Raw genomic sequence first — 25,186 nt, 5'->3', positions numbered from 1 at the left:
ATCGAATGCGCATATTGGCTAGAAGTGCCATCTCTAGCTGAAAAAATGGCTGAAACCCAAGTGTGTGTGTGAACAAAATTTGTATGAGAAAATTTGCGTGTAAAACATATACGAAATATATTTGACTTCTACCGAAAAATTCGTTCTCCCGTGCCCCATTGTAGACAGTTGAAGCGAGTGTGGACACGAAAATGCAAGTGTATGATTAACCAATCGGCAAACAAAAAACGAATGATTGATGCCTTCGGCCTCTGCGGACACTGCAATTACAGACGGGTCTCAAAACTCTCTGGGCTCCCTCCTTGGTGAAAAATTAAAATGATGTAGCTGCAAAATCGACAAGAAGAGAGAAGAAGAACCGCAGAGCAGAGAACCGAAGAAATAGCTAGATGAAAATTCAGCGAAAAGAATATCCCCTATATGTAATACAAAACCGACTATTCAAAGTGTACATCTACACATCTATAACCTGATATATACACATACGCAGTTGCATCAGCATGCCTGACCGTGATTCGGCTTCTGATTCCGATGATTCCGGTGATTGCAGCCGTCGCGGGGGCGCTAAAATGAATCAGCAGCAACAACAGCAGCAGCAACAGCAGCCGTCGTGCAGCAAAAGCTCTGCGCCGGACACGAGGAATCGACGCATCATCATGCGCATCGAATTCAATGACTCTGACGACACCGACGACGCCAACCCCAACCCCCCAAACTCTGGCGATGATCCTGACCTTGATGCAAGACCATCCTGCTCGACGGCGTCCTCGCGTTTTCGTCGGAGCACCCGCCGACAGCGTCGTCCCCCTGCCACTCAAGATTCCGACTCGGATGCCGTGCAAAGAAGATCCACAAGAATTCGGAAAAACCGCTATGGACCCCAAAGTGAAGACTGCTCCTCCAGCGGAAGTGAGGTACACAAATATATCCCCATTACTACTTCTAAGATTACTGCCCCCATTTTGACTGGATTGACTTGACGGTTTGCTAATCCTAATCCTATCCATATTTCAGATCGGACAACGCCCTAAACGATTGCGTGGTCAAAGCGGCAAGAGGAAAAAGCTAGTGTCCGACGAAGAAGAACCAAGTGACGAAACTGAATCCAAGACGAGACTGAGTCCTGGGCCTGCGGAAGATCCCGGTTTCAGCTCCGACAGCAGCAGCAACGAGCTGTTGGAAAAGTGTCCAATTTGTTTGTTTACCTTTCGGCAACAGGAGATCGGCACACCGGCCACATGCGAGCATATATTCTGTGCGCCCTGCATCGAGGCATGGTCGAAAAATGTCCAGACCTGTCCCATCGATCGGATAACCTTCGACAGGATCGTGGTGCGCGACAACTATGCCGATCGCAATGTGGTGCGCGAGTTGCGCGTGGATCTAAGCAAATCAAAAACGGAACTGGCCCTCGAAGAGGAGGAAGACGCGGCTGCGACTGTGGCCGATGTGACCAACTGCGAGATCTGCAACAGTCCGGAGCGAGAGGATGTGATGTTGCTCTGCGACAGCTGCAATCAGGGATATCACATGGACTGCCTGGATCCGCCGCTGCACGAGATACCCGAGGGCTCCTGGTACTGCGACGAGTGCATTGATTCCAACGATGAGAATTCCGATGATAATCTTGACCTGGCCGAGGACCTAAACATGCTGTACGAGGACATCCGGGGCATGGGTCTGCCCGAGACGCGTCTGCGCGTGAGAGAGGTTCAGCAACAGCCAAGGATAGTCCGTACCCGCCAAAACGAACGCATACGTGCTGCTGTTTTGCGTCGCACCCGTGCCGCCACTTCAGCGGACGCCGCGGCCTCCGGCTCCACCACGACCCGTACGCGTACCACCCGTACCACAACCACGACGACAACAACCACACGCACCACCACAAACCGTCGACAAACAACGCAACGACGAAGGCGCCGCCGCACACGCCATCGCACCTATGTCGTGGAGTACGACCTCAACAACTTTGACGAGAAGTTTGCCCTGAAGACGACCAGCAAGAAGGTCATACGTCGTCGTCGGCGGCGTCGTCGTCGAGTTGTTGCCTCGGCCTCCAGCGATGAACCGGGCCGCCGTCGTCTGACTGCCAGCAAAAGACTAGCGGAGCAGCTCGGCGTCAAGGCGGATGGCCTGCGTTCGTATCTGAGTGGGGGAAATGCGTCTAGCTTCACTCTATTTGGAAATGCCAACGATCTGGAGTACTTCTCGGACAGTGAAGCGGGCCAGGACGAGGCGGCAGCGGGAGCAGGGGAAGGACTGGGCGCCACAGCAGTGCAAACGTCGGTGCGCATTGCCAGCATTGGGAATCCGCGCATACGCAAGGCGCTGCTGCAGGGCAAGGCGCGCACAGCGGCCACCACGCCAACCTCATCGGCCAGCGATATACTGTCTAGTATTTTGGATCTGCAGGATCGCTGGCATGGTGCAACGCGAAACCTAAGCGAAGTGCAGATCCGTGCCGACGGAAGTCTGACTCTGCCACAACGTGCCGCAGCAGTCACACCAACGCCAGGAGCAGCAGCAGCAGCGGCGTCAGCCCGAGCAGCACCAGCGCCAGCTCCCACTGAAGCAGCATCCAAGCCACCCGCAGAAGCCATCACCCAGGCACCGCTCTACCAGCGCGGAGGTGCCGGACCCAACTTTAGTCGTGGCGGTGGCGGCGGAGGCGGTGGGTCAGGCAATCGCTATGGAGGCAACAGCAGCTACAACAGAGGTGGCGGCGGAGGCGGCGGTGGAGGTGCGACTGGCAATCAATATCAGCGGCATTCTACTGGCGGTGACGGTGGTGGAGGCGGCACCGGATTCAATCAGAATTTCAACAATAATAACCCCGGCAACAGCAACGTCTCCAGCTTTACGCCCTTTCACCTGCGCTTTAACACGCCCAATCGACAGCAGCAGCAGCAGCAGCAGCAGAGGAACCAGAACCAGAACCAGAACATGCAGATGCAGCAGCGGCAGCAGCAGCTGGGACCAGGCCCAAACCATTCTTCGGCCGTGGCACCACCAGCATCTAATAACTTCCCACAAAGACCTCCTATCTTTCCGCTGAGTCATATCGCGGCACCAGTGATGCCTGGTCCAGGTCCCGCTGTGGGTCGTCTATCAATGCCGGCGGTGCTGACCGTACCACCACCACCGACGCCCCCCGCCAGCCTCTCGTGGAACAGTCCCCTCTTCAAGCTGAGCACGGACTATGCCCAGCAGCGGCCAGCAGCAGCGATGACAAGAAAGCCGCTGAGCGGCCGAAAGATGGACAACGATGACGATGCCGACAACTGTCCAAACTTTTCGATCTACTCGCAGGAATCACAGGCGGTGGCCAATGCGACGGCTTTGCCCATTGGGCCACAACCAATGCCTACAGCCGAAGAGGCAGATAAGGTAGGGATCCGCAAGATGGTTCTGTTTTGATTTGTTTGAGAAGTGGCATAGGATTTGGAACTAGAATTGCGTCTAGGATTGTTTCTATGTATTCTTTATGGGGGAATTGGAAAAGAAAGTTCGACTTTCTTTCTTATTTATAAGAATTCGTTTGGGTTCATTTGAGATTCCGATTTTCATGTAGATTCAAAGCTCATATCTTTTGAGGAAGGGGCATCCTTTCCACGTATCCCTTCAGCTACTAACGCAACCAAATGTTATTCTCTTTTCTTCTCAAACCTTTCTTTAATCCTAAATACCTTCCATGCAGGACGACGATGACGCGAATGAGGATTTAGTACAATTAGACGATGATGATGATGAGGATGAGAATGCTGCAGCAGCGCAGCCGGATAACAGCATACCCTTGCCCCCGGAAACGGCATCCGATCTGTATGAGCCCGAGAATCCGACAGACGAGCAGGAGGAAGGCGACTCCAACATCGATGGAGAGCCCATGGAGGAGGAGCCCGAGCCCGAGCCCGAGCGCCAGGCAGAGCCAGAACCCGAAACGGAACGAATTTCGAGCAACAGCAACTCAAATCTGGAGCCGACAGTGGATGAAGAAGAGGAGACCAAGGCGCACAGCACTCCCAGTCCCATTCCCAAGGCGCGGGATGGTGGCAGAGTGGAAAGGGACAGGGGCAAGGGTGTGCTGGAGCTCTATGACGACAGCGATTGGGAGGAGCTGGACATTGACAAGCCCAAAGAGTTTGAAAAGGCGCTGGATGACACTGAAGTGGCTGCCACTGCCGCAGCAGAGGCTCCCGAGGTGGCATCCACCTCTGAGCCAACACCTGCCAAGAAGAAGGACAAGGACGAGGGAGCAAGGAGCAGCAGCGAACGAGAGCCGGATCGTTCCTACACGCCCTGTCTGGATGAAAAAGGAGACGATGACGATGACGAAGACGAAGAGGCCTCTGCAGTGAGCGAAAAGCATCAGATCGAAGCTTCCACTAGTCCCAAGACGCCGTGCTCCAAGTCCAGCGACGACGAAGAGAATGCAGAGCAAGAACCGGCGGAGAACATTGGCACGGAGCTCATTTCCGAGGATGATTTGGCCAATGAAAATGAGCCGAAGCAGAGACGCAGTCGCAGTCGTCGCCGCAGCGAGGGAGGAGCCACAGCCGGCTCCCCCAAGGAGCCACCGAAGGAAAACGAGAGCAAATCCAAACGTTCGAAGCGTGGCAAGGATGAGACCTTCAAGAAAGTGAGCAAGCGGCCCAAAGAGCGCAACTATCGCGGCGACAAGCAGACGAATGAGACACGAAGCAGCGGCTCTCGACGACGCACAAGGACACCGCGAAGGAGTTCGGCGGCGTCCAGGAGTCCCCAGTCGCCCAGAGGATCGCGGAGTCCACCGCAGCCCCACAGCCGCAGCCGTAGCCGCAGTCTGAGCAGAAGCCGCAGCCGGAGCCCCATTCGGAGTCGTAACCGACGCAGGCCGCGTGGCAGTCGCTCCAAGTCCTACAGCCGTTCCCGTTCCCGGTCACGCTCGCACTCGAATGGACGCCATGGACGGCCTTTCCGTGGTCGCGACTTCCAACGTGGCGGATTCCAGCGCGGCCGTGGCGGCATGCGCTTCAACTACAACAGGAATCAGCAGCAGTTCCACAATCGGCCATACCAGCATTTCCACAGTCAGGGCCAGAACCATCAGAACCAGCACTATTTCCACAACAATCAGAACAACCAGAACTACCACATGCAGAACCAGAACCAGAACCAGAATCAGAACTTCTACCAGCGTCCCAAGCGGCGGGAGCTGGCCCGCTACGATGTGCGCAATGTGGTGGGCGCCGGGTCGCGGCATCATGTGCCCACGGCCAAGGATCGCTATGGCCGTGATGCCATGCGTTCGGGCAGGAGTCGTTCCGGCGGCAGCTTTGAGCGCCGTCGCTCCTCCCACAGTCCTGGGTTCTCGCGCAGCGGCTCTCGTGGTGGTGCACCCTCGCGGTCGCGCTCAGCCACGCCCAAGCGGTTGCGAAGCTTCAGTATATCGCCCTCACCGCCGCCGGGCACATCGCCACATCGCAAGCAGCGGCGCAGGTCCATGTCGCCGGGGCCAGGACGTCGCTATGTGCGTTCCCCTTCGGTCTCGCCACCACCCAAGCAGCGACGGGATTCGCCGCCAATGCATCCGATGCATGGGATGGATCGTGGCCACAGCCCCATTTCGCTAAGATCTGGATCCCACACACCGACGCGAGTCAATGGAGGCCGTAATCTGGCCCCCCCTCCGGTGTACCATAATTCGCCGCGCTATACGCCCCGATTGAGTCGCAGTCGGACGCGGTCCAAGAGTCCCAAGGCGGTGCCCAAGAAGAAAAAGAAGAAATCGGACAAGAAAAAGAAGAACAAGAAGCGAACGGCCAGCACTAGTCCGACAACGGCCGCCCGCATGAGGCGCATCTCGCGACAACGCGATCCTTTCGAGGATGCCGATGATTTCCTGGCGCCCCAAAAGAAGCGACGCCACTCGCCGCCCATCAGCAAGGGAGTGCCAGCCGGCCACTGGTCGCCGTCGCCCAGCCTCTCCGATGATCATATGAAGTTCATTCACGATGGTGGGGATAAGAACTCCTCGTGGACACCGCCTCTTGGTTCGCCCAAGGGCCTGCCCGGTCACTATGCGGATGATGGGCGACGCAGTGCCACGCCCTTGGGCCTGGGTAAGAAGGCGAAACGGAAGCGGGACAAGAGCAAAAAGAAAAAGAAGCCCATCGACAAGCTGCAGCGCAAGGAGAAGAAGAACCGTAAGCGTCGCACCCAGACACCGGAGCCCATCCCCTCGAAGGAGGTCTTTGCCTCTGGGAACAACATCCTCGTGAGCGTTAGCTTCAACAAGGAGCCAGCCAGCGGTACGAATGCCAGTTCCTTGCAGCAGCAGCAGCAGCAGCAGACGGTGGTGACCATGCCGGCACTGCGGCATGATGATCTTCTAGCGAATCGTTTGACCGGCTCCTCTATGGACCGACTGCTAAGCAACGCCAGCGCGAAGCCAAAGCTAAAGAAGGACAAGACCCGCAAGCGCAAAAAGTTGGACGCCAAACCGGTGGCCATCATTGATCTGGAACGCTCGCCCTTCCAAGTGCATCAAGAGCCAGCGGATGTGATTGTGCTCACGGACAGCGAAGATGCCAACGAGGCGCCGCCGTCGCATCCGATGCGCAGGGACAGGGAGAGCAGGGAACAGCAGCAGCAGCAGGATCAGCAGCAGCAGCAGCGTGAGCGACATCAGAGGCGACGCGGCAGCGGCGTGGCCTCACCGGCGGAGCACCACGATCTGATGCGGGAGAACGGTCAGCGGGAGAAGACGCCACAGGTCGATTCGCTGGACACGATTATGGAGACCTCCTCGTACGATGCGGTGCAGCAGACGACAGGACCCAAGACCCCGCCAGAGCCACCAATTGTCAAGTTCAATCTACCTGCCAAGAAACAGCACAAAGTGCGTAGCAATCCCCTGCACGAGGATACCGATGACATCAATTCTGCGGACGAGCTGGAGGCCGCCTGCTCCTCCAGGGAGCTGCCCGGGGCTGGCATTGACGACCACGACAATGATGATGGACAGCAACAGCAGCAGCATCAGCAGCAGCAGCCGCATGGCCTCAGTCACGAGAGCGGCACACAGAAGATCGGTCCGAATACGCCGCCAGAGTCCGGACCCTGCTCACCGGATGCCTACGATCCGTTTGAGCCGACCAAGTCGCCCTCTCTGTCGCCCCGATCACCGACGCCCACACCTACACAGAACCTGGAGCAGGCGCTACCGAATAGCTCAGGCTCTGGAGGACCAGGGGATAAATCCGACAGCGATAGCCACAGCCACAGCCTGGCCCCGGCAGCTGTGTCGAACAGCACTGGGACGCAGACGCAGACTCAGACACAGACAAGTGGTGTCATCAATCCCGTGGATCTGGTGATGGCGCTGATGAACAAGCCGAACCAAAGTACCACTGCCAGCCAGCAGCAGGAGAAGGCCGGCGGCAAAGCATGCGACGTTGTAACCTCCACGCAGTATCTCGGCAGCAGCAGTTCCATGTCTGCGGGAGTCGTCGGATCGAGTGCCGGCGGAATCGGCGGCGGCGGTGATGTAGGCCACGACAAAACTATGGCCGAGAGTAATGCCATCACGGTCCTCTCCAATGTGCTGCTCTCGGGCAGCAGCGTGGTGTCTAGCTCCCAGCATATACCGGTGATTTCTAGTCCAACGCCGCTGCCGAAAAAGCTCACTCCGCTCCCGAAGGCGGGCGGTGGGAGCACTGCCAGCAGCAGCAGCTGTGGCCTCGCAAATCTGCCCACCACCAGCTCTGGCCTGCGCAACGGCGGCGGCAGCGGCAATGCAGCGGGTGCGACGGTCAGTGCACTGGACGACTCCTTTACCATGGATATCGAGAGTCCATATTCTCCAGGATCGGCGGACTATGAGGATCTGTTTGAGCCGCCGCCGCAACAACGCTCGAAGGCGGGCGGTGGCGGTGCCAAGACGGAGATGTTCGACAATCTCTTTGGCAGCACCTCCCCAGTGGGCAATATTGCCAGGATGTCGCGCTTCAAGAAATCCCAGAGGGGTAATAACAAAGGCGATCGTAAATCTAGAAAAGGTTTGTTGTGTGTAGATATTATAGAATCCAAAATCCTTGCCGCTTTCCAAACTAATGAGAACTTTTTCGGGGGTGCCACAGACCGAATTCCAAATAAGTTGGAACGGCCATATGTGGCACCCTCGTTAGTGACTAAAACCGCCGATTGCGATTAATTTCGCAAACTAAAGAGCAGCTAAAGCTTTAGCAGTGGACCAAGCAACATTTTTAAGACGAAACTACAGTACAATTTTTCTTAAAAGGATTTGCAAACGAGAGGAATCCGCGAGCGCGATGACTAAAGTCTTGCTAAAAGTTCCCAGACGGACTCGGAAAAGAGCTCGTAAAACCGAGTGATATTATAAAAGATTCGAAAACGAATCTTCTACGTTCTATCATTCCTTGTCCCTTGTCGTTTTCGTATCTCGATAGTTTTACAGTTTCAAGTCTTACGAATTGTTGGTTCACCGCAAGTTAGCGTTTCCCAATCGGCGGTTTAGCACACAGAGCAGACAATTTGTGATAATTCCGATCTAAAATATAACTAATATTTTCCTTAACTTTTCCTGTAGGTGGCAAATCATCAGACGACCACAAGGTGGCATACGATGATCAACCCAATTCGGCAACGGATCTGCAAAATAAGGATAGAGTGAGTCAATGTCAAGCACTCAACGCTGAACAGTCGACATATTATCAATTTCTTTGTATTTTCATTTGCAGTTTTTGCGTAAGCTGAACCGACAGGAACGTGTCGTTGAGGAAGTGAAATTGGTATTGAAGCCGCACTTTAACAAGAAGGTGATTACCAAGGAGGATTACAAGGACATAATGCGAAGGGCTGTGCCAAAGGTTGGAGAAAGCTGCTACACCATAAATGAAGGAAGAACAATATTTATATTCAATTTTTGTTCAATATATTTCTGCAGATCTGTCACAGTCGGTCGGGTGAAATTAATCCACACAAGATTAAAAATCTAATCGATGCCTATGTGAGGAAGTTCCGCGCGAAGCACAAGAAGTTGAGTCTCCTCAACACGGGGCAGGTTAGCAGCGCCGTCAAGTGTGCCGCTTATTTAAAGAAGCTATAAGCAGAGACCCAGAGCGCAATCGAGCAGCGTGTTGGATGTGGCAGTAAGTATCCCTAGTCTGTAAAAAATCTAACCAGAATCGAATTTGCTAATGGTTTATTTTCATAGCATTTTTTGGGTGGATTGAACGAAACGAAACAGTTTAGCGGTCGCATGCATTCCTACACTCTACCATCAACAAAATATTCACCGGCCGCACTCGCAAAATGCAAAGAAGGAAAGAAAGAAAAACAACCACTCATAAATGGTCATTTATGTACTATTGGAATTTAGTTGTTAAGTCAATTTTAGGTCACCTTACGAATGATTTTTAGGGCATAAGCGAACATACACACACTGAACACTGAAATGAAGATATGTATTTAAACATTAAGCAGACCTCCCCCAATATTTCGTTTTACCCCAAACTAAAGGCAGTTTATTTATACAAGTAATGCAAGCAAGATTTAGTTGATTAGATTGTTTATTATATAGAATGACACTTGTAATGATATAACTATTACCTGTTTTTTGCATCAACGCGATTGTAAAGTAGTGACACGGATGAAGAGTGTCAGATATATTGTATTTTACCTCTGATAATTTAAATAATTAAGTTTAAAGCAAATTAAACCATGCATTACACCGGATAAACCACCCACCCATTCATTGACATGGCACAAAAGCGAACCACTGTGTTCAGGTGTGGCTTGGGCTTATCCGGTTATGGGTGTATTTTATTTTTGATCGTTATATAAACAATTGTAATTATGTATTCATATAGATCACCTAAATATATAGCTGTGTGTACTCCTCCCGTTCCGTTTAGTGTGTGCAGTTTTGATTTACGAAAGTTTCTAATCAAAGCACATGGTAGTCTGTCAGTCATCGTTTATTGAATAGAGAGAGTGTACGTTACGGTACGAGTACTCGTATGCATTAAACACACACACACACACACACACAATTGATAAGCGTATGAATATTATACATATATCATAATAATTGTGCTAAATCGTTTTGTAAATATCCATATAATTGAAAATAAACGCGATCATTAACTAATCCAATTTATGACACGTCTTTAAATGTCCTCCCTCGCTATTGTGGGTCCTAGAAACTTGTCGAATTGTCAGTAAATAAACTCCTTCATAAGAGCTTCGCCCTAAAAGGGAACGCCCTTGCTCACGACTGTTTCTACTGATCTAGGAAGATATTTTCGAGCTTAAAATAAAGTGCAGACATAGTTTTCATATGATTCCTGAAATAACTTAAATAATTAAACTGCAGAACTTTGGAATGGGCTTTCTTCTGGGCTAGACCCTTCAATCAGTATTCTCTCCTTCTCTATAAATAAACTAATAAACCATTAGTTTCAAGAGTTTTCAGTATTCTATTTCCATTATAATCCACTTACTTCCAGGAAGTTAGAAGTACGAAGCCTTTGCTTTCCCAATAAGAACCGACATGGAATATGATTCCATATGGGTGAGATTTCAAAAATTCTACTAAACCAATACACACATTTTCTGTTTTAATCTGCTTGCATCATGCATCACAATAACAATGAAACTGGAGAACAGTGGAACTGTGAAAAGGGTGGTTCCCCCTTTAAATGTGGGCATAGAAACACATTACTTATCAGTCTTCACTTTCAAGAAGGGAGTTTCTCTTTACTCCAATAAAAACAAACATAATTTATATATAGCTTTTTGTTGTTGTTTTTTTTTGGTAAAGTTTATTAGTTTTGTTCTTTGTGTTCGGCTTTGTTTATATTTAAATGTATGTATGTATAAAGTATGTATACTCGTATATAATAAATATTTAGGCAAATTTTATATAAATTTTCATCAAAAATGGTGATAGTATCTAATTTTAGATATTCTCAGATGAAGTTCGCCAAATTTTGTTCCCAATCGGTTGTTCACTCTCCAATGATGCATGGACGAATCCCTGGGTAACAAATGAGGGGGCTATGCGTGTGTGCGGAGGGGGGATACGGATACTGATACTGCATTTCAAAAGCGGATTAAACAATTGCAATAGTATATTCCAATAATACATATATTCCAACTCGAATTCGTCTATCGAGACTTTTGATTTCGCTTACATATCAAAACCCTATCATAACTTTTAAGTTGTACGATCGTACCAAACAAAATTGTGCTAAATCTCAATGTAAATAAGCAAATATTCGTATCGTAATACATAAAAATAAATGTGTGCTAACAAAAAAGTATCCTAAAAAAGCACTTTGTTTGATTTTCATAATCTTTAAGTTCTCAGAAATCTCAAAGGATCCTAGCACAAAGTTATTGATAACAAGAGAGGCAATGACGGATGCAGATGGTAATGGATTCTTCCTTAAGTTGAGGCGTGTCGTTTTTTGTGGCTATACGTTTACTTAATTTCAAGTTTGGTTAGATTACGATTTATGATTTTCGGGATCTGTGTATTAAATGCCAGAGCTTATTTATTGAATGAGCGCATGGGAGCAAACAGATTTTGGCTTTCAGTGCTGTCTGCCCGGTGTCATGATGTATTGTGCGATTCGATGCCCCTGGAGGCATTTACCAGAAGCCGGAAGACTTGCCGCCAGGTGGGTTCTTCACCTTGATGCAGGCCCTCACGCCACCTCTATCAAGTTCCTCTATAGAAAAGGATATGCTTTAGTTCAGTGTTCATAATGTTTCTAAGAAAAAAACCACCACTCACCGCTGATCGAAAAGGATGACTGTTGCATATCGTGCTTGCCATCGACACGCCCACGCACCGAGGGCGTGCTGCACATCGAACCCTCCGCTGGCATGGCCAAGTTGCCAGCCAGCATGGCGCTAATTGGCTCTTGAATAGGTATCTGGATGTCCAGTTCGGCAAACTTCTTGGCCACACTGTTGCCGCCACCATTCTGCCGCTCCTCGGGATGGTCCTCCTGCACCGCCGACTGCACTTTGCCCTCGATAATGTCATAGACAAAAGGCGGACGCACTGGAGTAGGGATGAAACGGCCAAAGCCCTCCGCCACACGCACCTGTCCTCGTTCGGCACAGATGCGGCCTCGCACTAAGACAAACTCGCAGACACCGTGAACGGTCATGCCCTCAAAGATATTAAAGTCACAGGCCTGATGGTGCGTGTCCTTGGAAATGGTACGCGTGGCATTCGGATTCCAGATCACAATATCCGCATCCGATCCAACAGCTAAGGAGAAAGAAATTATATATAACTACGATAATTCATAATAATGATTATGCTTACCAATGCGTCCCTTTTGGGGATAAATGTTGAAGATCTTGGCCGCATTCGTGCTGGTCACGGCCACAAAACGGCATGGATCGAGCAGTCCCGCTTGCACACCCTTCTCCCACACCAAGGACATGCGATCCTCAACACCATTGACGCCATTCGGTATCTTGGTGAAGTCTCCCTTTCCCTTTGCCTTGTGCTCCTTGTTAAACGTGCAGTTGTCGCTGCCCGTCAGCTGCAGATCATCGCTGCGAGGGCGCCAGATGAAGAGATTATTAGCAAGGGATTCGATTCTTTTACAGAATCATGAATTAAACGAAACGAACCGAAACGAAACGAAACGAAACAAAGCGAATGACACCCACAAGGTAATGTAACAAAGGGAAACACTTACTACGCCAATGACTTCATGAGCTGCCTTGGCGTTTCGGCAGACTCGCGTATCGGCGGACTGGTGATGTAGTAGATGCGCTCCGCCTTCGACACGCCGCTCATCGAACGGCCAATGGAGCTGGCCAGCGTTTCGCCAAAGACACAGTAGCCACTGCGTCGGGCACGGCCGACAAGCTCGGCGGAGGATTTACTGGTCAGGCCGGACACAAAGAGCGGCGTTTTCATCTAAGCGAGCGAACGATTTAGAGTTATTGTGAGTGGAAGCATAAACATGGATTATCAGCGTGGTGCAACAGGCGGCAATTAGCAGTTAGTATGAGCTAGGAGCAGGCATGAGCACAGTATCCCAGTTAGTTAGTAGGCGTTAATCAGCAGCATCAGGTTAGAGACATGCTAAACCCCAGAGTCGAGTCGAGCTGCAGAACTTACTTCGCCAGGAGCTTCATCAAGAATTCTTGTGTCGTCGGATCGGGCCTCAATGGTGGGCTGAGCACATGCGCCGCCTCATGTTCGAAGCCCATATGGAAGCAACATGTGGCATCAGTACCCAAAGCGGCGGCCAGGGTCTCTCCCATTATGTATCGGCCTCTATACCGCTGACGGGCTCTGGCCAGCTCAATGCCCGCCGATTTGCTCATCACATGAACCACATACAGCGGGCAATCGGACTTTTAGGGCACCATCATATCGGATATAGATACATTCGTATTATATGTATGTTGGTAGGGGTTATATCGTGTGCGCCGCATACCGCATACCGCATAATATGTACAAGAGTGCATCATGCACAATGGGTAAGAAATAATAACAAAATTAAAAGAATATACAGCGTAGATAAATGTATAATTACAGTCCCGCGTCGTACAGGAACTGTACAACTCTTTTGCTATACACCGCCCTCTCTCAATGGTTTAACAAACGACTTGGGAGTGTCTTACCTGGTGGGCCAGAACGCAGGCGCGATGCACCGCCTCGGCCTCCACCTCCTCTGGTCGCGAAAGTTCATGGCCTTCCGGTCCATTAATGCCTTCGGCCAGCAGACGTTGCGTATTCTTTGCAATAATGTCGCCGTTTTCCGCATGCACCTGTTGAAAGGGAGGATGTGGAGAGAGGTTGCAGTAAAAGTGCATTCGATATCGATATCTTAGAATATGTTTGAAGGGTGTTATCAAAAATACTTGACATTCTGGACTTACCATAGCCACACCATTTAATTGGCGAATACGCTCAAACACATCCAACAGGTCTGAATCGTTTAGCTACAAAATTTAATACACAATTATAGAAACGCAATGAGAAATGTTATAGATTCAAACCACAACCCACCTGATAGAGACCCTTGTAGGCCATGAATGTTTTGAAGGAATTGACACCCAGCTCTTTGCACAGAATACCTAGCTCCTCGGAGACCGACTTGGACCACCAGGTGATGCCCACGTGGAGGCCATAGTCGCAACAGACCTTGGGATCGGCCCAGCTGCGCCACTTGTCGTAGGCCTCAATCATCGATTCATGTTTATTGGGTAGCACAAAGTCGACTGAGCAAACATCGAAATTGGTTATCTCCTTCGTGTCACCCACGGATCAAAAGGTGAGCAACTTACTTATCATGGTAGTGCCTCCAGCAACGGCTGCCTTGGTTCCACTATAGAAATCATCGACAGCCACAGCCCCGCCGAAAGGCAGCTGCATGTGCGTATGGGGATCGATGCCACCGGGTATGATTAGGAGTCCACTGGCGTCAATAGTACGCACGCCGCCGGGTATCGTAATCTCCGAAGGGGGTCCCACAAACCTACACAAGCATAAGGATGAATTTTAGTGTGAATTTCATTGATTAAATTATGGCACCACACATACTTGATAATTCCATCCTCAATGTAGACGTCCGCTTTGAACGATTTATCATGGTTGACGATCTCGCCTGCAACGAAAATAAGAACGTCTAGAAAACAAACCCTGCTCTGGATTCGTATGATGACCTTACCATTCTTGATGTAAACACGATTGGCAGCGCTCTGCAAGTGAATCGGTACCTTCTTAACCGGTTTTGGACTGGTCGACATGGTGAGAGTCTGCAATGGAAAGCGTTCGTTTGGTTATGAGTGTTTTATGAGCGAAGGCGAAGATAAACACAATACACAATAATGCTGGGGAGGATTTCCCACAAACACAACACATACAACGCAGCACAGAAGCTGCCAGGGGGCAGGGCAGGGCAGGGCAGGGCACTCATTCATTCATTTATTCATTCAAATAGGGTGGTTCCTCTGGTTCTTGTGGTTGCCCGATGATGAGTCATAGGCCTCTGATTCAATGCTGTGGGGTAGGGTGGGGGGTTGGGTACCAGGACTGGCGCCCAGACACGTGCCGAGCATTAAACTTCTGCACCTTATGCGTCACTCCAGACTATCTCTGCAACTCCCTCACTCAATCTGTGTAGTCTATGGTGTGCAACTGATTATGATGATGCACACACACACTGCACAGCACAGCACAGCACAGCACCCAAAATGTCAATGCAGCTCGTTCGTTGTCTGTTCAACAGATTGTTTCCCCCTTTTTAGTTCCGTTGTTTGCCACACAACTTGCAGCCGAACACAATATGGTAACTGCATAAGAGGCTACACGGAATATCAATGTTGCAACTAAGCTTTTACAAGTGCTACGCTGTGCCGCGCTGCGCGCTTCCACTGAGACCATCTCCGACGACGACAGCCAGTCATCCAACCAGACCAGCGCGGCCATTAACCTTTGTTAGTTGTTAGTAGGGGCCTCTACTTTGGTCCCCTTTCCGCTTCTTTCAAGTGTTGATGTACTACGACTACGCCCTCGTCAACCACACACAAACACACGCACACAAACACAGCAGACCCTAACTTGGCTGGAAATGGCATTGACGATAGCCCAACGCCGCTAAGAAGTTCAAATTGTGCCACATGAAGAACACAACGAACAAACTACAAAAAGAGAGTGGTGCCGTTCTGCGCTGCAGGAAATGTTTGTTATGGCGCATTGAATACAGCCTACAGTGGTGGTCAATGAAGTAGTGGCCTCTACTAGTAGGGAAAGGGTGCTTCAAATTAATGGTTTAATTTAGCATATTTGAATGGTAAACGATATACTACAGTGAAAGCACCACTTTGGGAAGGCACCCTTAGTTTCAGTCATTTTATTCGGGCAAGGAAGATGTCCGTCTATAACGAATGGGGTAAGGTGCAGGAGCAGGTGCAGAGAAAATCATGTGTGATTAGCTAGGTTCAAATGTACTCCCCTTGCTCGTAAATACTCAGCTCGAGAATAGTACCTAAACAACATTCTTGGCGTGTACATGACTCGGGACATCGATGGTGTGGTTTTGTGATTGCTAACAATACTTAAAAAAGCCTGTCCCAGCGTCTTATGCAGTTTCAATAGCCAGGAGTAGGTTCCACAAATGTACTCCCTGCTGTATGTACTCTTCTGTTATGGTAATGATTATTGGGGTGCATGACGTGTTTGAAGAATACTCGTACATAAATATGTAGCTGCTACATTTCATTCATTCAATTTAAATTCTGGCCGGTGTCAGTCAGTATTGGATTAAGTGAACACTTTCCTATGGCAGCACATCCGAAATAAACAGAGCTTCACTATGTAGAGACAATACATATGTCCATACATACATACATACATGCATATGTGAATGCAATGAACTAGATTATTTGTCAGCATACAAGTGCGCAAAGTACATAATGTAATTAATGCAGCCGTATTAACGTAGGGGAAATTGTGCACAGCCGCGGTCTGTGGCGGAATTTGTAGGTCGCTAGTGCACTTTGGCGCTTTTAATTTGTAAATGTGCCGACCAAATACATGACAAAAACAAGAAAGAAAGGGTGGAGACCCTATATACCCAGTTTAGGTTTTAGGTTATTTTTATTTTATTTGGAGACAAACAAGCTATTCTTATTTCAGTGTCAGCTAAACTAGAATATAGCCTTAATAGGGACTGAGCGAGTCGGGCGGAAAGATTAGACTTGTACTTGTACTCTACTATAAGGACTGGCTTGAAGGGGTATAAATAGATACACATGTATGTATGTATGTATGTAAGTACACACAAGTATGAACCTCTAATTTTCGTATAGTCAAAATATATTCATAGGCCGGTTTTTCGCCAGTCAGCAAAACTAGTTACAAATTGGCAGGATTCCCTAGCCTCAAGCCCAAGTTTGATGAACTTTGCAAAAACAATCGCATCACATTCGTATGCTGAATAAAATCAATGACCATTTATTTCTACCAGCCGTCACCTAACGAGTATTAATGCCCCACAACATTGCGTATATCTCTGGGCGGCTTCTGTTTGTTATTAAATCGATAAAATACAAAAAAAGGAAGGCCTGCAATGCAAGGCTGAAAAGGCAGCAAAAAGGCGATAAGACCTGTACCTGTATCTGGTGTACCCACCCATCGGATGAAAGGAGACACAGACAAACGGGGCGAGACAATCGGATCGCATCAGGCGATGTGTTCATTGCACTTGATTAGTGGATTGATAAATACATTTGTACGAGCATTTAAGTACACCTGTCTGTACATATTAGGCTTAAGAAATGTTGTCATGCAATTATAATTGTATTTTGCTTGGAGAAGCACACGTATTTGTTGTACTTTCTAAAATTTTGTCTGAAAATTGTATCCAACGGTAAGAAATATTGGTGTAAGATCTGTTTGATGTATGTATGCTATTATATTTGAAAATAGAACAGATATTTGAAAAAATACCCACGCATTGCGCATAAGTATACACACACAAACACACACTCATATACGGGTCGGAAAAACAAATGCAAAACAGAAAATAAACGAAAAAGTGTCTGCTCTTTTCCTTCAAATTAAATCCAATTTGTTTTGGTCTGGGGAATTACCGTAAAATGGGTACAATCTCACGCGATTTTCTTAGATGAACGCCTTAATTTAAACGTATTTAATATACACGCACGCACACCTTCTCTTCGGAAAATCAAAAAACATCTAACGGATTGTCGCGGCGCTGGTTTTCTTTGCTCAGCAGAGGATTTAACGACCCTCAGAAATATACCAAAATATACCGTCTCATTTTAAAAATATACCGTAAATATACTGACGAATTTAAGTTCTATTATACATATTCCTCGATTTTGATATTCCGTGGAATATTATTAGCTAGATAGAACCTTTAGCCATGCCCACATAATTTTATACTATTGATGAATAAATTTTCTATTTAAATGGTGTATTCTTAATACTTGCTTTTATTGTATTTTGTCTAAAACAAGATTTAAACAAAATAGTTAAACAAAAAAACAGTCGCTGGTATTTGAAGACATGTTGCGGGTAATCCGTGGTATAGGCCCTTGTATACCCTATAATAAAGACCTGTTTTAAAACGAAATTAATAGAGACCTTTGCACAAATTGATATGTTTTAGACATATTCATGCATAATGATTAGTGTCTTGTATATATATCCCGATCTTGGTAGCGGTAATAATACAATAAACTGCAAAATATCGTTGTGATATTTAAAATAGGTATGGCGGTATATTTAAACTCAACACATGAAAACTAAGTTTATATTGATATATTCTATGTGGTGTATATTTATTTATTTATTAAATTATCAATTATCTGTTAATAATGGTACTTAATTACAAAAGAAGGAAAAAAGAGAAGTTAAAAGTTAGTTGAATTTTACTGATTATAAATATTGCATGCACATAGTCTAAGGGACAGTTCAGGGGATAAGGAATGACAGAGGGAATTATGGTACATAACCGTGAAAGGTTCATGTTCGGCATAATTTGACCTACATATGGATAAACGGATTGGCCTAAAAGTGCGGGTAGGTCTAGATGGGACGGCCAAGTCAATCTGATCCAACAGAGTTTGGGAGTCAACAATCCCGAGAAGGAGCTTGTGCACGAACATAACGCCATTGCATATTCTGCGATGGTGCAACGACGACAGGTCAATAAGATTTAGCCTAGACCGTTAGGGTGGCAAGATTCTACCCGAGTCCCAGTTAAAGTTCCGAAGGGCAAAAATTAAGAATTGCTTTTGCACGGATTCAATAACAACCTGCTGCTCTTTATACTGCGGGCTCCACACACAAGAACAATACTCCAATATAGGACGAACTAACGAGATATACAGTTGTTTCGTAACGTACGGGTCGTCAAACTCCTTGAACTATCAAATGCATATTATATCTAACTTATCAGTACCAATTTTAATACTAGTCCCTGGCTACGTTAAAGTAACATGGCAAGTACCTTGATGAGTGGTATGATTGCAGGAAACGGCCGCTACAGAATGTCTGGATAGCTCGTGTTAGTATTCCCCAATAACTGCGTCATATTCACCCTTAACAACTTTTCGAATGTCTTGAGCTCAGCCTGTATGGTATACTACTTAATGTCCATTTTTCGCTGAATAACATTCTGAATCTGCTCCACCTCGTGAATATGAACATCATGTACCTTTCCCGGTGGGTTCACCTATTTAATGGTAAGGAAATGCAGTTCTAATCATAGCCGGATCCAAGTACAGTAATTAAAGTACATAATTTAAAAGTATGGAATGAGACTCATTGTTGCTACCGATTCATACCCGATTCGCTGAAGACAGCAAATAGAGCCAATAACCGTTTCGAAGGCCATAGATATTCTCGACTGGATGCGAGTGGTGCGCGCCAAATAGAAATTGTTTGAAAGTGAATGAGCAAAAGGGAAATAAATAAATGCTACATGTAGGTACGATTTGTAAGCTAAAATTAAAAAACACCAGCGTATAGAGTTCCTATACCCTTTCTTCTTAAATATACCTTTGAAAATTATATTTTTATAGATTAATAAAATTGATCAAATATTCCATTATATACCAATATACTGTAAATATACCGTCGGTTCAATTTTGACGTCAAAAGTACCAATAAGTATTAAAAATACCGTAAACTGTAAACTGAATTTTGTTGTTGTACTGACTTACGGATGGACTTTTCGGAGAATTGTTGGCTAGGGTCACACCAATTTAATTCGAAAATTTTAGCGGCTTTCCGATATCTCTGTGAAGTCTCATGCCATATCAGCAGCAACACCACAACGGAAATGGAAATTAAATACCGTAGGTTCGGTTCAATCACTAACCATACAGTATAACAGTATAACAAGAACCAAACCCAAATTTCAGTTCTAGCGGTCAGCAATACTAAACACACACACGCAAAGTACGTGAGAATGCATGCACCCATTAGTGTTGTGTTGCTCATGAGTGAGTGAACAAAAAAGAGTTGTTCACTTAAGTGAGCAACTGAACATGTTCCTTCCAAGCTGTTCTTTTTTGTTCACTTGTTCTTTTTTGCTCACTTGTTTTTTGTTGTTCACTTGTTCATTTTTGCTCACTTGTTCTCTACTCACTTTTTGCGCAATTTTGCTCCTCAAAGGGCATTTTGCGTTCTGGCAGTTGTTGCTCATATTTGCTTTTACTTCACACTTTTTGTATTACCGGCAAAACTGTTTATTCTTTTGAAAATTCAGTATGTCGCTAATTCAAAGTATATTCGATACTTCGAAAGTATAGTGAAATAGTAAAAACTGAGCAATCTAAGTGAGCAATGAGCAACTGAGCAATCAGGTGAATAAGTGAGCAATATGAGTGAGTTGACTCACATACTAAAAAAGAACAAGTGAACATGTTCCCTAAAATGAGCAATGTTTACCCAACACTAGCACCCATACACTAAAACATGCTGGAGGCAAAACAGAACTATACCCTTCAGTGGACCAAAGAGCGATAGTAAAACGGAACTATCATAAAATGTCCGGAAACGGACTTAGAAATGATAAAAATCCGGGAGCGATGAGTGAAGTCTCGCAAAATGCTCGCAGACGGACTTAGAAAAGAGCATTGAACGGACGAAAACCGAGTGACGACAAAGTCTCGCAAAACTATCACAAACAGACTTAAAAACGGGTGAAAAATAGACAGAAAAGTGAAACATAACGGAACAAATAGATAGGTACGGGTAAAGTCTCACAAAATGCTCGCAGATGGACTCAGAAAAGAGCATTTACCGAACGAAAACCGTGCGACGACCAAAGTCCCGCAAAACTATTACAAACGGACTTAAAAACGGGCACAATACGCAAGAAACGCCGGATCACGTAATAGAACATGAACGAACATGTCAAACTGCGACCCGGCACAACGCCGCAGTTTTTTCGTTTTGTGTTATTTTGTGATTAAAAACCGCAGCAGAAGGACGTAAACGGGGAGTTAAATCGTAAAAATAGTGAAAAAAAAGAAAAATCGGTAAGTAAATTATTATTTATTTAATAGTATAGTATAGTGCACAAAATTTGAGTTTGGGAGCAGTATAAGACCCCAAAAAGACAACAATCTACACATTCTGTGTATATATTTTTTTCTAGCCATCTTCTTGTGCATCAGGCAACCTGCGTCAACGAATATAACAATTTTCGCTGGAACTGACTTTGCGCACCATTTTTTGTATACACAGGGGAGTACTAATATTAATAAAAAATGCCATTTAAGCGTAAAAGCCGGAAATATATATGCGAATCGAAGCATATCAATAAAAGTACATCGAACATTAATATTATTGAAGAAAATGCAGCAGACTTTAGTTTTCCAGAGCTATGTAATGATTTTTCAAATGTTTTAGTTCAGAATTTCGAATCAACCAGTTTTATAAACAGCTATCATAGAAAAAATGAATAAACTGGAAAAAAAAAATTGACCTGATACTTAATAAACTAGACGGAAAAAAAATGGACAAAAAATTGGACATCATGATTAATAAAATGGACCGAAACACAGCGGAAATGGTGGCTCTTCGTTCCGAAATTGGCTCCATTAAGGCGAAGGTTTGTGGAGAGATCCGCAAACCTAAAGAAGTTCTGCCTTGCCAACCGCTCACAACAATTCAAGAATTAAACCATTTTGAGCATAAATTGCAGGAAGAAAGTTTCTTCAAAAATGTGGTAAGTGTTTTGAGTGAAACTCACGAGCTAAATTTGAAAAATATATTCAAATATAATTCTGTACAGACCGCAGAGTTAATGATGTCGGGCGAGAAAGCATTCGACAAATGGATTCAGAGTTCTTGGCGTTCAATTGTGTCCGACGAGGTCGCACGACAGTGCTCTTGGCGGGGCACAGAGGCAAAAAAGTGCATTAGGGGCTTGCGGGTTACTCTAGCCATCCGTAGTAAGTATTATTTTCAAATTAATATGTATATTGTAATATAATAAACATGATTATTTTTTTACAGCGGGATTTAATGAAAGATTTTCGTTAGAGGACGTCGATTTCGACCGAATCACGCAAAAATTCTTCCAGTACGCCCAGGACAGAGTGTCGAAGGGGCAAAAACAAATTAAATTTAATTCACTAATATAATTTTGTAATCTATTTATGTACCACCAAAATTAAAAATTAAAACAAAATGAATGTGGAAACACCAACGACGGCACCACAGCAAGAAAAGCCCTGGTCATTCTCTATGATTGTGCGTTTTTAGTTTTCTCGAATCTGCAATATTGTGGATGCAACAGATTTTCGTTCTTTGTGGGGGCGGAAGGGGGTGGGGCGAAATTCTGAGATATACGTTTTATAGTGAGATCTAACAGGAGTGGATTTGGTTAATCTAGCGTTAATAGTCTCTGAGAATTGTGGATACCCCCAGATTTTCGTTTTTTGCGGGGGCGGAAGGGGGAGTGGCGAAATTTTTGATAAATCGCGGTCCATTGAGGGTATTTTGTTTTCATATATTTACCATCAATTCGTATATTCTTCTTCATGAATCTTTAGATGCTGCTGCGTGTGCGGACGGAGAACAGCTTAAGAGAACAGCTCTCAAGAAGGATAGTCGATTGCGAGTGACAAAACTCCGCCATTAATGCAAAATAAACAGGAAAAGAAATATACCATGTAGGGCAGAGCATCTACGGAATTTTCTGTCTGATGGCTCTTGTCTTTTTTACGTTTGCCAATTTAATTATGGTTTACGAACCCAAACAACAACATCTGCTACTCAAAGACAAAAAAGTGCAGAAGAGGAACTACAGGAGGGGAGGTTAAGGTCTAAATTGCAATCTCTATGAATATTGGTCGGGGGTCGCAAGAAAAGTTATTCAAAACCTCAGCACAGGAAGAGTGAGCCGTGAAGAAAAGAACAGACTATGACGGAGTTTTGTGGGTCTATGGGAGGCCCATTAAAGGTGTATGTTCGGTAATAGACTTATTCAAATCAATGAGAAGAATATATATTTCTGCACAAACAACTCAAACAAGACTAATGGATGAGTCATGAGGGTCCAAGGCGCTCTCAAGAAGGATAGTCGATTGCGAGTGACAAAATGCACATGTCTATGTGCAGTGAAACGAAAGAGCCAGTTGTCCCCCTATGAAGTCGAATTAGAGCCAAGTAGGAAAGTACATTGATAGTAAGTATTTTGAAAGGACATAGTACATATGTACATACATTTTCTCTGTTTGCACATGTATATACGTTCAAAGTCGCGTTATTGATGGGTAAGTATACATACATACATATGTACGTAGCGATGAGTGCCAAAGGAGACTGCAAGATTTAACAAAACAGATTTTTATTGATAATGTACACTTCATTGTGGCCATCAAGTCATACATAACCACGTCTTCTTTGAATGCCACCGTTTCGAGTACGAGAGGCGCCAGCTAGAGGATGAGCTAGCCAGCAGCATTAGCGTCGGAGGGATCGTGCCGCTCATGGTAGCGAATCCCAAGGCGTGGGATGCCACCACTAGGTTCGCCGCCACTATAATGCGGGAACTACGGAGAGCGGAGAGGGAAAGGAAAGTGTCGGAGGAGTAAGGAGGAACGGCTGTGCGAAGCAATGCTTTGCGGCCGTACCGCATAGCTACGCCCCATTACCCCACCAACAAACCACAGTCCCAGACCCCCACAACTAGTTGCTAACCCTATATAAGAACAAGTATTAAAGCATAATACAAGTAATAGAACATAAGTAAGTACACAAATGCCACGCTCGGCCAGCGCTCGTTCACGACGCAACTGCCAAGATACGGAGGTTCTAGGATGCCAGGTTGCGGTGGTTTTATGGCGCAGAAGTTCTAGGGTGCCAGGTTGCGGGGGTTCTGAGGTGCGGAGGTTCCAGTTTGCGGAGGTTCTGGGGTGCCATGGTGCGCACGGTGCTGACTCCCTGCGCACTAGGTTTAGAAGAGTAGATGTTTACAGTTAAAAAAAAAAAAAACGAGGGGGAACGTTGTGAGTTGCTGCGGAGACCGCAACTCTACAGTTATACCCGATACTAAGTCAGTACGGCTCTCCTGCGGCAGACGCCGCTAATATTAAACGACACGACAAAGAGTGCGTGCGAGAGAGACAGAAAATCAGTCTGAGCGTGACGTCGGGCGCTGCGTGGCCACTGCAAATTGATTTCTTGCTTTTGGCTACAAAAATGATCCGATCTGATCCAGATTCAACAATCTAATAGATATGGTCATTATCTATGATTCTGCGTTTTTAGTTTTCTCGAATCTGCAATATTGTGGATGCAACAGATTTTCGTCCTTTGTGGGGACGGAAGGGGGTGATATATAAGATATAATTATATGAGATATAATTTTTATAGTGAGATCTAACAGGAGTGCGGATACTAAATTTGGTTACTCTAGCGTTAATAGTCTCTGAGATTTGTGGATACCCCCAGATTTTCGTCCTTTGCGGGGGCGGAAGGGGGTGTGGCGAATTTTTGAAATATTCTTGTAGCAGTGAAATATCGGAGAAGTCTGGATCCAAAACATCGTTGCTCTAGCTCTTATAGTCTTTGAGCACTAGGCGCTGAAGGGAACGGACAGACGGACAGACAGACAGGGCTCAATCGACTCGGCTATTGATGCTGATCAAGAATATATATACTTTATGGGGTCGGAAACGATTCCTTCTGGACGTTACACACATCCACTTTTACCACAAATCTAATATACCCCAATACTCATTTTGAGTATCGGGTATAATTAAGAAGCGATTACCATCGATGAACAAATACCCTTTCAGTTTCGGCGAACACTTAGCTTAATTCAATCTCAATGAAATATGAAGGTAATCCCCTGCAGGACATTTTGTACAAAATCAGAAATAATTGTAGTTAGACAAACGATTATCTAGAACAGTTGAAATATGAGGGGATTACCTACAGAACACAGTGTACTTACATTTGAAATTTTAAAAATTAAAAGCAGACATGGTAAACGAAGACTGATGGTTGAAAAAGGGCCAAAAACAAGAAGAAATTATTGTAATTTGACAAACTATTGTAAAGAAGTATGAAAATAAAAGCCAAACTTATTGAAAAGTATGATTTCTTTTTAAACATAACATTACAAATTGAAGCCATAACATTATATGATAC

At 46.0% G+C, this 25,186-nt stretch overlaps 3 protein-coding genes and 1 long non-coding RNA gene across 11 annotated transcripts; 2 read left to right on the top strand and 2 right to left on the bottom strand.

Moving 5' to 3' along the window:
* The first annotated feature begins 28 nt into the window (after nt 1-28).
* On the top strand, nt 29-10,155 carry LOC108155145 (serine/arginine repetitive matrix protein 2). Of its 2 annotated transcripts, XM_017285800.2 has the most exons (8): nt 29-422; nt 491-914; nt 1,015-3,387; nt 3,698-8,036; nt 8,588-8,667; nt 8,739-8,867; nt 8,945-9,149; nt 9,215-10,155. In XM_017285800.2, the coding sequence occupies exons 2-7, from the start codon at nt 501-503 to the stop codon at nt 9,104-9,106; spliced, it is 7,497 nt and encodes a 2,498-aa protein (XP_017141289.1). In that variant the 5' UTR covers nt 29-422; nt 491-500; the 3' UTR covers nt 9,107-9,149; nt 9,215-10,155. The 2 variants fall into 2 exon arrangements, with proteins under 2 accessions (XP_017141289.1, XP_017141288.1); XM_017285799.2 differs by having other exon boundaries at nt 29-914.
* Nucleotides 10,156-11,114: 959 nt separating this feature from the next.
* LOC108155146 (dihydropyrimidinase) lies at nt 11,115-17,747 on the bottom strand. 6 transcript variants are annotated; one of them, XM_017285801.1, is made up of 11 exons: nt 17,638-17,746; nt 14,712-14,799; nt 14,585-14,648; nt 14,329-14,519; nt 14,051-14,262; nt 13,921-13,983; nt 13,663-13,809; nt 13,154-13,392; nt 12,344-12,579; nt 11,801-12,286; nt 11,115-11,735 (listed from the first exon to the last, which is right to left on the bottom strand). In XM_017285801.1, exons 2-11 carry the CDS (start codon nt 14,788-14,790, stop codon nt 11,656-11,658), a joined length of 1,797 nt encoding a protein of 598 aa, XP_017141290.1. In that variant the 5' UTR covers nt 14,791-14,799; nt 17,638-17,746; the 3' UTR covers nt 11,115-11,655. The 6 variants fall into 6 exon arrangements, with proteins under 6 accessions (XP_017141290.1, XP_017141291.1, XP_033245714.1 ...); XM_017285802.1 differs by lacking the exon at nt 13,154-13,392 and adding an exon at nt 12,726-12,949; XM_017285807.1 differs by lacking the exons at nt 11,115-11,735; nt 11,801-12,286; nt 12,344-12,579; nt 13,154-13,392 and adding exons at nt 12,609-12,624; nt 12,726-12,949 and having other exon boundaries at nt 17,638-17,747.
* A 2,379-nt stretch (nt 17,748-20,126) lies between these two features.
* LOC108154292 lies at nt 20,127-22,247 on the top strand. Of its 2 annotated transcripts, XM_017284542.2 has the most exons (4): nt 20,127-21,060; nt 21,180-21,752; nt 21,819-21,978; nt 22,043-22,247. In XM_017284542.2, exons 2-4 carry the CDS (start codon nt 21,540-21,542, stop codon nt 22,168-22,170), a joined length of 501 nt encoding a protein of 166 aa, XP_017140031.1. In that variant the 5' UTR covers nt 20,127-21,060; nt 21,180-21,539; the 3' UTR covers nt 22,171-22,247. The 2 variants fall into 2 exon arrangements, with proteins under 2 accessions (XP_017140031.1, XP_033246047.1); XM_033390156.1 differs by lacking the exon at nt 20,127-21,060 and having other exon boundaries at nt 21,075-21,752.
* Nucleotides 22,248-23,111: 864 nt separating this feature from the next.
* On the bottom strand, nt 23,112-24,017 carry LOC117187208. The gene is made up of 2 exons (XR_004471962.1): nt 23,255-24,017; nt 23,112-23,174 (listed from the first exon to the last, which is right to left on the bottom strand). It is a non-coding gene; the product is annotated as an uncharacterized LOC117187208 (long non-coding RNA).
* Between the last annotated feature and the right edge of the window lie 1,169 nt (nt 24,018-25,186).

Source organism: Drosophila miranda, chromosome 2 (genome assembly GCF_003369915.1).
Source record: "Drosophila miranda strain MSH22 chromosome 2, D.miranda_PacBio2.1, whole genome shotgun sequence".
In the NCBI taxonomy this organism is placed as follows: Eukaryota; Metazoa; Arthropoda; class Insecta; order Diptera; family Drosophilidae; genus Drosophila; species Drosophila miranda.
This window is presented reverse-complemented; position numbering and strand designations above follow the sequence as displayed.

Bases quoted from the DNA above. Each gene is read 5' to 3' on its own strand.
- LOC108155145 (XM_017285800.2), top strand. From the start codon at position 501: ATGCCTGACCGTGATTCGGCTTCTGATTCCGATGATTCCGGTGATTGC. The intron at 8,037-8,587 runs GTTTGTTGTGTG...CTTTTCCTGTAG, and splicing joins CGATCGTAAATCTAGAAAAG to GTGGCAAATCATCAGACGAC. The intron at 8,668-8,738 runs GTGAGTCAATGT...TTTCATTTGCAG, and splicing joins ATCTGCAAAATAAGGATAGA to TTTTTGCGTAAGCTGAACCG.
- LOC108154292 (XM_017284542.2), top strand. From the start codon at position 21,540: ATGGACAAAAAATTGGACATCATGATTAATAAAATGGACCGAAACACA. The intron at 21,753-21,818 runs GTAAGTGTTTTG...AATTCTGTACAG, and splicing joins AAAGTTTCTTCAAAAATGTG to ACCGCAGAGTTAATGATGTC. The intron at 21,979-22,042 runs GTAAGTATTATT...ATTTTTTTACAG, and splicing joins GGTTACTCTAGCCATCCGTA to CGGGATTTAATGAAAGATTT.
- LOC108155146 (XM_017285801.1), bottom strand. From the start codon at position 14,790: ATGTCGACCAGTCCAAAACCGGTTAAGAAGGTACCGATTCACTTGCAG. The intron at 14,263-14,328 runs GTAAGTTGCTCA...ATGTTTGCTCAG, and splicing joins TGGAGGCACTACCATGATAA to TCGACTTTGTGCTACCCAAT. The intron at 12,580-13,153 runs GTAAGTTCTGCA...GCGCCCTCGCAG, and splicing joins TTGATGAAGCTCCTGGCGAA to CGATGATCTGCAGCTGACGG.